The sequence below is a fragment of the Peromyscus maniculatus genome, chromosome 6 (genome assembly GCF_049852395.1).
Source record: "Peromyscus maniculatus bairdii isolate BWxNUB_F1_BW_parent chromosome 6, HU_Pman_BW_mat_3.1, whole genome shotgun sequence".
NCBI classification, from domain to species: Eukaryota; Metazoa; Chordata; class Mammalia; order Rodentia; family Cricetidae; genus Peromyscus; species Peromyscus maniculatus.
In genome coordinates, this window is record NC_134857.1 from 13,520,035 (window position 1) to 13,532,479 (window position 12,445).

At 40.3% G+C, this 12,445-nt stretch overlaps 1 protein-coding gene across 8 annotated transcripts in view; it reads left to right on the top strand.

Annotated features, from left to right (window-relative positions):
• The window catches only part of Ect2 (epithelial cell transforming 2), a 64,049-nt gene that overhangs the window by 38,759 nt on the left and 12,845 nt on the right, over positions 1-12,445 (top strand). For 7 of the 8 annotated variants that reach the window (XM_042278868.2, XM_076573969.1, XM_076573967.1 and 4 more), the window contains 5 exons: positions 690-771; positions 2,228-2,306; positions 2,693-2,812; positions 6,383-6,521; positions 8,830-8,984. In XM_042278868.2, coding sequence (XP_042134802.1) covers positions 690-771; positions 2,228-2,306; positions 2,693-2,812; positions 6,383-6,521; positions 8,830-8,984 — 575 coding nt within the window. The remainder of the gene's footprint in view (positions 1-689; positions 772-2,227; positions 2,307-2,692; positions 2,813-6,382; positions 6,522-8,829; positions 8,985-12,445) is intronic. The other variant, XR_013052013.1, reaches the window with a different exon arrangement.

The window sequence follows — 12,445 nt, forward strand, 5'->3', positions numbered from 1 at the left end:
ATGGAATCATAGATTCTAAATCTATTTATGCAAGTAACAGAATTCCCACAGAAACGTCACAAGAAGAAGACTCATGTCCTAAGTTCCTAGTCCTCTTTAAGGTTTTTATATTTGATTTTATGTTTACCTTTTTGTAAAGTCTTGGATTGGAGCTGGGGAAGTCGTTCATTTGTCAGAGTGCTGGCCTTGTGCATGTTTCCCGACAAACCGGGCCTGGTGCTGCTCTCCTGTAATCATGCCCGGGGAGTGGAAGCAGAGTCACAGTGCAGATGATCTGCTGAGAGAGTGCGAGGTCAGGCTGGGATACACGAGAGACCCGGTCTCAGATGACTCAGTCTCAGAGGGTTAGTGTACCTTGAGACCTACAGCCATTTACTTGAGCACGTCCAACTGCAAGTATCAACAGGATCTGCTAGTGCAGCTTTTATGATTTGGTTTTTGTTTTGAGACAGGCTGTTACTATGCAGTCAAGCTTTGTTCCAAACTTGCAATGCTTCTATCTCCAACTCCGAAGGTAATAGGGATTACTGTTCTGCTCTGCCATTCCTGGCCACAAACTTCTTTTCAATATAAGGGTTAGATGTTACCTTTAAAAACAGTTAGCCTGTATCAAGATGGATGTATTTTAAGCAGTAGGTGGAAAACCACTGTACTTATTTCAGTCATTAAAAAACATGTCATTATTACAGATCTCAAGAAGCATACAGCTGATGAAAACCCTGACAAAAGCACTTTAGAAAAAGCTATTGGATCACTGAAAGAAGTGATGACGTAAGCAGCTTAGAGTTTCCTTTGCAATGGGTGTGTGTGTGTGTGTCAGAGTCAGAGAGAAGATAGATGAGCATGTGAGCACATGAGCTCCACCGCAGCCACACAGAGGTCAGAGGACAGCTGTGGAGCTGCTTTCCTCCTTACACGTGGACTGAAGTCAAGGTTGCCAGGCTTGCGTGGTGGGAGTCGCTCTTACCTGTAGATCCATCTTGCTAGCTGCTAACATGTTTTTGTTGTTGGATTTAGACCGGAAAGGATGTCTTTGTCATAAATAAATACCAATAACAAACTTCTGTAAGATACCTAAATTATTCCTCTAGTAGTATGATTATAATTAAAATGGTAAATATTGTAAGAGTATATTGATCAAACTATTTATTTCTGACATTAATTGTATGTACAGAGACAGTAATGGGATAGAAATTTGAAAATAGCCATTAATGAACAACTAGACCTTTTCTTCTTGTGCCCTAGAAAAAGGCTTTTTCCTCTCATTCACATGCATATGGTCTTGTTCATGGCGATTTTCTGATTTCAGTTAAATTCTGATTTACAAAGATATATTTCTGTAAACCTTGCATTCATAGGTCCTTTCACCGACACGGATTTTCTTTTTTCTACTACTACTTTTTATATTTCTTTACTTGAATGAATTTTCTCATATTCTTTAAACATTCCGTAAACTGAACAAGATCCTAAGTTCATACAAGTTTTCCGTCATGACTTACATTCTCAAGGCTCCCTGCTGATGTTGAGCAAGGTGTGAACTCCAAGTGGAAGCTCTCTTGCTTGAGTTCCCTACTGGACTGCAGTAGGATTTACGCCATGGTGGAGGCTTGTCCACATTTCTTACCAGTGAGCTACAAGTGAAAGTTCCCCTGCCCTTACATGCATAAACTGTTCACTGTAAATTCTTGGGTATCTAATAAGACACAATTGCTGACTAAGAGTTCAGTAAGTGCATTCTTTGGCTTTTTACCATTATGCATTTCCTAATTTCAAGAGACTTGTCCTTGTTTTGATGGATTTTTAGTTTTGGGCACAAAGGTAAAAGAAAGGAGAGACTCTTAGACCATTCCCTCTAGAAGTAGTGGATTTTTTCTCTGCAGTGAAATGACTACCATGTAACTTGAGAATAAAGCATAGAACTTTAATTGAAAGTATGTTTCAAACTTCAGAATTTTGTTAACATTAAATATTATGCAGGCTAACAGTATTTTAGAATGTGTTTACTGACTAAGTGAGTAAAATATTCCACAGTGAAATATAACATTTCTGAAAGATGTATGGAATATTTTTTAATATCAGGATGGTTTTGAAGGACTGTCTGTCTGATTCATGTATCGAAATTAAGGCACCCACATGAAAGTCAGGCTTTGTGACATGAGATATATTTGTGTGCTGATTTCACGTCTGTATTAAAAGAAATCTTACAAAATACATATGAATTTTTCAGACATATCAATGAAGATAAGAGAAAAACAGAAGCACAGAAGCAAATTTTTGATGTTGTTTATGAAGTAGATGGATGCCCAGTAAGTATTGTTTGATGATTATCATTTAGTTTACTGCCTTAATGAGGTTTCTATAGTTTCAACAATATAAGCGATCTCAGGCTGCAAAGATGTCTTGGTGGTTGCGAGCACGTGCTGCTCTTAAAAAGGACCCACGTTCAGTTCCCAGCACCCATGTCTGGTGACTCACAACCTAGAATCCAGCTACAGGGGATTCAGCACCCTCTTTTGGATTCTGAGGGTACCTTTTCACACATAGCATATACTCAAAAGAGACACATACACATAAATAATAACAACAACAGAAACAGATCTTTAAAAATATATTACAATCTTAGCACCACTTTTGAATGACAACTTGTAAAAGTTACTTGATAACATTTGACCATTTTTATCCATGTTCCCAGGCAAACCTGTTATCTTCTCATCGAAGCCTAGTACAAAGAGTGGAAACAGTTTCTCTAGGTGAGCACCCTTGTGACCGGGGAGAGCAAGTCACCCTCTTCCTCTTCAATGACTGCCTCGAGGTAAATTTGTACTCGGTGTGATTTAACACTGAGGTATTTTGTGATTTCCCTAAATATTTAAAACTAAGCTTTGATTGGAGTACAATGTAGAAATTTGAGGTATATTTGGTTATTTTTCAAAGAAATTAAGACCAGTTGCTGATTTCATACAGTGGAATGCTTTGGAGAGAAAGTCTAATATTAAGTTTGGTAAATTTCCAGTCTTCAAATCTTAAGTCAGAATTCCTTACAGGTAAATGTTTAGATCATGAGTTTTGGGGATCTTGTGTTTTTATGTATATTTATTCAAGACCTACAAATTAATTTTTTAAATTAAAATGTAAGTAGCCCTTTGCAGCCAAGATGAAATCAGTTGAAGAGCTAACTTGGTAACTTAGTATGTGAATCCCTTGATTCCTTCTGTTTCTACTTTGATAGCATCTCACTGTGTAGTCCAAGCTGGCCTTGAACTTTGGGCAGTCCTTCCACTTCAGCCTCCTGAGTGCTGGGATGATAGGCATGAGCCACTATGCCAAATTGGATTCTTTAAAATTAGAAGGTTTTATTGATGAGATGTTATAATTTCAATTACAAGACTCTACCCCGTCTGTGGTCAGTGTTTTCTCCTCATAGCACCCTACAAGCAAAATTTTGAGTTTATGTACTTCTTTAGCTTCTTTCCCTTCCTTTAACATGTATTTTTAAATAACCAATTAAATGAGGGGAAGTATCTTAGTTGCTGTAATGAAATTCCATGACCAGAGCACCTAAAGGAGGAAAGCATTTCTTTGGCTTACACTTCCACATCACTGTTCATCACTGAAGGAAGTCAGGACAGGAACTCCAACAGGGCAGGAACCTGGAGGCAGAGCTGATGCAGAGGTCCTGAGGGAGCGCTGCTTACCGGTGTGCTCAGCCTGCTTTCTTATCAAACCCAGAACCACCAGCCCAAGGATAGCAGCACCCACAATGGGCTGGGCCCTCCCACACAATCACTAATTGAGAAAATGCCCTCCATCCTTTCCTACATCCATTCTTATGGATGCATTTTCTTAATTCAAATCCCTTTCTCTCAAATGACTTTAGTTTGTGTCAAGTTGACATAAAACTATCCACCACAGGTAGAAAGGAATTCAGCTTCCTTCATTTCAAAAATGAAAAGATGTTCATTGGGTAAAAACATTAACAAGAAAACTCATTTGACATGTTTATAACTGATTAACTTTTTGTTTCCTTCGTCAAAGTGACTGCTGGCTTTCCTGTTTCTTTTAAATCTATCCATTCCTTTATCCATTTCCTGTGTTGCTTCTCTTCCATCATGTACATGATTTAAAGTATAAAGCACAGGCCAGTCTTAGAGCCCAAGCTGTGTATGCACAGAGCAGCACAGAGAGGTGCAGTACAATCTCAAGGAAGACCTCCTGTGTTGAGTCCTGTACTGAGAGGTTAAGAGTGATGCTTTTATTTGGCTAGTAGTGTTACAGAAAGCACAAGGTAGTGACAATATGATACTCAGTGGACCACATCCTGCAGTGACAAGAATGATGGAAGACATGCCGTGGGCCCCTGCAGAACAGACCTCAGCCTGCTCTGCCTGTGAGAACAAGCTTATCTTACCTGAATTTACATCACCAGAGGGCTTAGCTGTATATAGTCGGACTGTGTTTCTTCTGTTTGTTTCTGTTAAGACTTCTTTAGGTTTTTTCTATTGAAATCTCCAGGTCTGTTGGCCCCATTCTGTTAAGTCTGGTTATTTGATTCCCTTAACAATTTGTTGTGGAGTTTATCTTTGTTTTTAGTATAGCAGTGATTTGTTTTGATTTTTCAAGACAGGATTTCTCTGTGTAACAGCCCTGGCTGTCCTGGAACTCAACTCTATAGAACAGGTTGGCCTCAAACTCACAAGAGATCCACTTGCCTCTGTCTCCTGAGCGCTGGGATTAAAGTTGTAGACCACCACTCCCCTGCTAGACCTTTATTTTTTAATTCACGTACGAAAAGTAGAACTCAGCGGGCAGTGGTGGCATATGCCTTTAATCTCAACATTCAGGAGGCAGAGGCAGGTGGATCTCCGTGAGTTGGAGGCTAGCCTGGTCTATAGAGCTAGTTCCAAGACAGCTAGGGCTACACAGAAACCCTGTCTCATAAAACGAAAACAAACAAACAAACAAAAAAAAAAAAAAAGGAAAACTAAACCAGCAAATTTGAAACAAAAATAGTTACTTTTAATATTCTGATAGTGTATAACGTAAATGCCTAGAGCAATCACTATACTTACACATTAGGAGCAGTTCAATAGCAGTAAAATCTGTACTATCTTTAGTATGACATTGACTAATGTTAAATCTACATTTAAGGATTTATTTTGCATTTGAATATTTTATCTGTGTTTTGGGTTTTTTAATCCTTGATTTATTAATGTTTGTGTCATCGATTTCACTACCTTAAAATGGTATATTTTGTTTAGCTAATAAAAAGCATATGCATTCATTGTAGAGGAATTAGAGTATCTTCTGCTTACTTTCCCTGTGCTTCTGTCAGTGGAATGTTAATGTTTGGTATATTTATGTGATATGTAGACTAGACATTTCTATATCTGCTTTAGTGGGAATATGATACACCGACTAGCTTATCGTATTCATTAGCCCAGTACCACGTAATATATTTTTAATTGTATTTGTCTTACTCATGATGACCAGTCTCGATTCAAGTAAATGTTTGCACTCATTTTATGTAAATGCCATTCAGCAAAATCTGTTTTACTGCAAAGGAGATTCCTTTCTCCTTTTTCTTTTCTTTTGGCAAAATCTCAATATATCACGAATCACAAGATCTTTCTGATTTTGCTCTTCTCCAGTTACCTATCTCTTCCTTTTGCATGGGTATCCAGTTAAGGTAAAGTGATAGCCTCATACAGCACTTTGACTTTATAATTTCTATTTGTGTGTGTGTGTGTGTGTGTCTGTCTGTCTGTCTGTGTTATCGTTGCTGTTTTATTTTTAAGACAGTCTTATTGTGTAGCTCAGGCTGGCCTCAACCCGAAGGTCTTTTCCTGAGTTAGCTTTCTAGAGCTAGGATTTCAGGTGCTGAATGCATGTTTAATTACTTTCCTTAGGCTTCCCTTGGTCAGTATTCTGTAGGCAGCCATGAGACTAGGGACTGTTTGACCTTTCCTCTGTATTATTCTGTCACTAGGAGATATTTGAAATAACCCCTTACACTACAATTAACACCATTTTGAACTCAGGACAGCTATTTCCCATCTGAGGTTCCGGGCTTTATTTAAGTCTCCTGCCAATTTTTTTCTTGTTCTTGCTTCTCGTCCTTCCGTGCCCTTGGGACTTCCCACCACCCCTACCCCTAGGACTGTTTTTCTGGTTGTGAACTTTCCTAATACGGACATGAGCATCTGGCTGTACAGTTACATGTGTGCTTTTTGTCACGGTCTCTCGCTTTCATCGCATAGTAACTGGAATGGCTAATCATCAGATTAGTTGCATATAGATTTATGTGACTAGTGCTGTTATTTTTAAATGTGTGAACCTTTGGTTTTATCACAATAATGATTATGACTTTTTCTCCTACAATCAGATAGCAAGAAAACGGCATAAGGTTATCGGTACTTTTAGAAGTCCTCATGATCGCACCCGACCTCCAGCTTCTCTTAAGCATATTCATCTAATGCCTCTTTCACAGATAAAGAAGGTGCTGGACATAAGAGAGACAGAAGGTAAGCTCAAAGTATTCACTAAATGAGAATAGCTTGTCCTTACCGAGGCTTAGGTTTACTGCTGTCATTCCTTAGTTAATGGATGAATTATCTTGACATGTGGCTCAGCTATAATGTGTCCTAAAGTAATTGTGCTTGTACCTCTATCTTAACTCCGTCTCTAGGTACAGACTTGATGGGTTCATTGTTTCAACCAGCAGAACAGCCTCTCTCTAAGAGCCAAAGGCTTTTCAATGGTTATGTATTAAAATAGCACTGTAGTTTGTCTTATTCCCATATCAAAACTTATTAATCATTCTTTAGAATCCAAAATAAATCACCAGTCTTGTTCTGGACCATATATCTTAATACCCTTTTTTCTTGCCCATGGTGCATTTAGGAGTATCTTTTCTTTTTTCTCTGTTGAGAAAACAATGTGTGTACATGTTTTGTCTGCATGTCTAAGCACTACATTTTTACAGTGCCCACAGAGGCCAAAAGGAGGCCCCAGATCCCTGGGATTGGAGTTAAGATGGTTGTGAGCCACCATGTGGGTGCTGGGAATGAACCCAGGTCCTCTGGAAGAGCAGCCAGTGGTCCTAACCACTGAGCCACCTCTCTAGCCCCTTGTGTATCTTTAAGGTACATACTTGGGAAAGGAGTTGTGGGAGTGGACAGGATGGCTCATTGTGTAAAGGAGTTTCCTGCCAAGACTGACCTGAATTCAGTCCCTGGGACCCACATGGGGGAAGAAAAGAACTCACTCCCACAAATGGTCCTCTAAAGCACACGTAGTCTAGCATGTGAGTGTGCATGGGAGCAGACAACCACACCATCTAGTCTTCTTTTAGGAAAGACAGAGGCTGAGGAGTAGACGGATATGAAATAAACAGCCCACAGGACCTGGTAGGCGTGGTCAGACGCAGGGACACATACACGTGCAAAAGAGAGCTATGGTATGGAGTGAGACCGTATCTCAAAAATCCTAATGAAAAAATAAGTAGGCGTGTGTACATTTGGATGTGTGCACCGGCTGCATCTGTGCCAGCTTCTCAGTTGCAACAAAATTCCGAGATAACTCTTCATGAAGTATTTTGGTTGATAATTTCGGAGCTTTCAGTCCATTCCCTTTAGCCTTATTGCTGTGGACTGTGGTGATGTGGTTCATCATGTCTGAGAGCGCATGCTTGAGACCCATCGCTGAGCTGTGAAGTGAAGAGGTCAGGGTCCCAGCTGCAGACAGGCATTTACCACAGCGTTGGTGTCATTCCTGATCCGCAGTGCAGCACTGGCCTAAGGAAAGCTTCTCCTTTTAACTTGTTAGTATTGAGTATTTGAGTGACTTGCTGTGGTCTGGAAAGGCCCAAAATGAACATCCGTCTGAAGTAGTGTTAGCTGTTTAGCTAGCACTTAGTGTAGTGTGTTTGTGGTCATATTTTAGACAGCATCTCTTCATTTGTTATTTAAATAAAGCTAAACTATTTCAGTGATCCACTCCTGAGCTGTAAGGCGTGATCCTTTCCTTTTTCTCACGTGTGTTGCTGGTGTTCAGACCCAGGGCCTGGCGCCTGCTACTCAGGCACTCTACCACTGAGCCGTATCTCCAGCCCACAGTAACTTACAGAGCTGTTTTCTCTCAGTTCTTCAACTCTGTCTGTTAGTGCCTAGGAGGAGGCCGTTATTTAATTTGGGGAGTGGTAGTTGTGAAAGTGTTCCCATTGGGGGGGTCTCTAAGGTACAGACCGGGGAGGTGGGGAGACCAGCGAGGTGGCTCAGCAGGGAAAGGCACTTGCCATCCAGCCTGACGGCCTGAGTCTGGTCCCGGGGCCCATGGGATGGAGGAACTGACTCTCACAAGTTGTCCTTTGGCTTCCGCATCTTCATTGATAACACCTAAATGTTTGTTTATTTTCATCATTACTTCTTTAAAATAGATTATCTTAGCATCTCGATTACAAAGCAGTTACTCTTTAATAATTGTACACTTCTTTTTATGTGATTTATTTATGTTGCTAGTGGCTTATGCTGCCATTTTAATTTTGAAACTTAAATGCTAGAATTAGATTATATCTTTTTATTAGATTATCTTTGAAAAATTTAAATGTCACAAAGAATACCTTTTATTTGTTTTCAGGTTATTGTTGATTCCTTATACAGTTTTTATGATTATAATTCTTCTTCCCAGTGCTTCAACTTACTGCAGTGATGGTCCCGTTTTAGTTGGAAAAAGCAGGAGTGGGGGAAGAGAAAGCTGATTTTGGTGGTCTGTAGAAATGAAATTTCTAAACATCAAGGAGTAACACTGTTCATGGTTATTCTGGAACCCTAGATTGTCATAATGCTTTTGCCTTGCTGGTGAGGCCACCAACAGAGCAGGCCAATGTACTGCTCAGCTTCCAGATGACATCAGAGGAGCTTCCAAAAGAAAGCTGGCTGAAGATGCTCTGCCGACATGTTGCCAACACCATTTGTAAAGCAGATGCTGTAAGTTCTTAAACCTGTGTCAAGTGCAGCTGTAAACATGCACAGTGCAGTCAGGCTGCACAGTGCAGTCGGGCTGACTACATTCCCAGTGACAGGTTATTCATGGATGGAAGAGAGCCTTTAGTTTTATTCATATGCAGAAAAATGAGGTTATTTGGTCCCTTTTAACATTCTAGCTCTTGTGGTTGCAGTTTAGTGAGTCTTTGGGGACTTGTAATGCACCATGTGATTTTTGCAGATCCTTTTTCTTTAATAGAATTTAAAATATTGACATTAAGGTAATTTTGTATATATATAAAATCTTAATCTAGCTGTTTTGCAAGTTGTTTTCTAACTTTCTGTTTTAAATTTTTTTTGTAAAAAATTACTGTTTTGTGTTTATGGGTGTCTTTGGCCTGGTTCCCATGGAGGCCAGAAGAGGCCATTGGATCCCCTGGAACTGGAGTTACAGATGGTTATGAGTAGCCATGTTGGGAATCAAACTGAGGTCCCTTGAAAGTGCAGCCAGTGTTCATAACCACTAAGCCACCTCCCCAACCCCTTCAAATCAAATCCTTCTTGAACTCCAGCACTGAAAGTCTTTGTTCAGTGCTCTCCCAAAGTCTGTGTGAGCTCTCTTCGGTCCTGTTTTCTTCTGGTTTCCTTTGATTGTGCTGCCTTTGAGCTGAGTGGTTCATTTTTATTGTTTGACCTAGCCTGACTTCAATGCTGTCTATTGTCTTTTTAAACTAGTGCGTGTTTTCTGCTCAGTGATTTTTAAACTGCTTCCATCACTGTGAAGTGTCTCTGCTGAGCGTTGAATCCTTTCTCTGTATTTTTGAAACTTGAGTTTCCTTAAAACAATTCTTTTTTAATGACCCAGGGTATAATGTATCATCGTGGGGAAGTTAAGGCTGTGGGAGCCTGAAGTGGCCGCTTACATTGCTTCCGTAGTTGAAGAGGCAGAGAATGATGAGTGCGTGTGCTTAGATTACTCTTTTTTCACAGTTCGGGATTGCAGAGTGGTGCCGCCCAGGGCCGCCCACAGCAGTCAGGGCGTCTCACCTCAGTTATCCTTGTCCACGTAACCCTCCAGAGCCCTGTCTTCCAGGTGATTCTAGATGCAGATGAACAGTCCTGGTAGTAGAGGCAGTCTCCTGCTGCTGGCCAGCGTGGTTCTCGTAGTTTAGTCCCTGGTTTGGGACTTGGCTCAGCATCGGTTTCCCCATGGTGTGCCTGCTGGTGACTTTCAAGTCCAAGGACGGAATTCTTTCTTGCCCAGGCCAGAGGCATCGTTCCACTTTGCTTCAAGTTGAGGAAAGAGTAATAATCATGCTGCCTTCCTTCTTCAGTCCATCTTACTGTGCTAAGTTAAAAGCAGACGATGTATCCCTCTCGCCTGGCTGTCCTTAGCACTGAGGAAGATCTTGTTTCCTGTCACTGTGTTGTCTGTTCAGCCATCTCAGCCACTGTCTTTTCGCTTCCTACCTAGTAATTTCCATTGGTGTCTTCAGGAATGCTTAGTACAGGCAGACTATTCTTTTTCAAAGTGCTTGGAACCAGAAGTGCCTCACCCTTTGGCAAGTTTTTCGGGTGGTGGAATATTTGCAGACTTCGTCAGATATATCTCTAATCTGAAATTCTGAGGTCAGTCGCTCCCGAACTTAGCACTGAGTGCACCTGTTTTATGCCTCATTTTGGCTTCCAGATGGTTGGATTAGGGATGCTTGACGGTAGTAAAAGAGGACATCTTCTTTCTGTCTTACTGGAAGCAATGGAAGGTTGGAGCATGTTGCTTTTCCTGTTATGACAAGTTGCCAATCCAGTTTCCTCACAGAAACTCTTAAATTAGTTACCATCATTAAGATAAGATTACAGTGAAGAGCTAGGTGTGATGACTAGGAGTAAGTGAATTGCCAGGAATCTGAGAACCTTTAGTAGATGTTGGATGCATTCAAGATCCTCTGGAAGATCTTCATATGGGATCAGGTTGTTAGGGAGAGCCTTACTCTGCAGAAATGATGCAGAGATAGGATCTGTTGCCGTGACAGACAGAGCCTGCTCAGTAGTAGTACTATGAGTTGCTTTGGACCTTGCCATGGAATGACATTTACCATAGTTGCCTAATAATGATGTTGAAGTTTGCACATAGCATGTTGGGAACAGCATCCTCATGTAGTTCTTTCAAGATGTATAACTGTAATACTGAAATGCAAAGCTAATGAGAATTTTTTTTTAAATGTTATATTGATTTACTAGATGGAAGGTCAGGCAACAAATGCAGAACATGTCAGAAAGTGTACTCATCCACAAGATGGCAGCAAACACACACCGAATTACTCTAGTCTGTTGAAGTTTTCCCTTAGAATTGTGCTTTACACATTCGGATTCAGGGGCACCAGTCAAGCTCTTTCCTGCAGTTAAGATTTCACACACAGGAAAACTTAAAGCCCCAATAAAATGTCTTATTTGAGAATATTTTGCGATGTTGAAGAAAGTATGCTTCTAAATATGTATGTACAAGAGATATAAATAATAGACTTTATAACTGATATTTCTTAAAAAGGAAATTCTAATGATTTGAAACAGTAGGTTTTTGTGGTTGTTGTGTTTATTTCCTGTTGCCCTAAACAACTGAAGTTGCTCTCGCTGTTGTTGTTGAAGTGTCTCTTTCTTTGACATGTCACCCGGGAGTCCTCAGACTTGCTGTAGTCCTCCTGCCTTGGCCTCCTGTGTGCTCGGATTACCACACCGGCTTGACGCTTGCTGAAGTGAAGTATGGTCATTTATTGTCTATACTGTCTAAGTTATTGTGACGTTTGTAAATGACTTAATTAAAGCTCTCAGTTTGAAAGAAAACTTAAGCAAAAATGTGAAACCAAAGCCAAGAACAATAACTGATGATTGTATAGTGACTGTAGGGTTCTGGCATCTTTATTCTTGGTCAAACCTTCTTGTTGTCTGAATGGTGCACACCTTTAATCCCAGCACTTAGGAGGCAGAGGCAGGCAGATCTCTGAGTTCAAGACCAGCCTGGTCTACAGGGCAAGTTTCAGGACAGCCAAGACTACGCAGAGAAACCTCATCTCGAAACACCCCCAAAACCCAAACTAAAACAAAAACCTATCTTTTCTCCCAGTTGATATGATGCTTTACATTCTGTTCTTTCCAAATGTAAAGTATAAGTTCAGCCTGCTTAAAGTGTTAACTCAGAATGTTTACAATGGGATTTCCTGTCTCTTGCCAGCATATACCTTTAATTGCATGGTCTATAATCTTGGTCAGGTGGTAGTTTTTTATACATACACATACACATACATATACACACATGTATATTTCTGACCTCTAATGCCAGCACTATAGTTTTACTAACAATGAAGTTAAATGTTGTCACCTTTTGACAATATAGTTAGTCTAGAAGTAACTTGAGAACTAAATGCCCTATGCCACAATTTTGTGTTTTTGCCACTAACTCAACATTT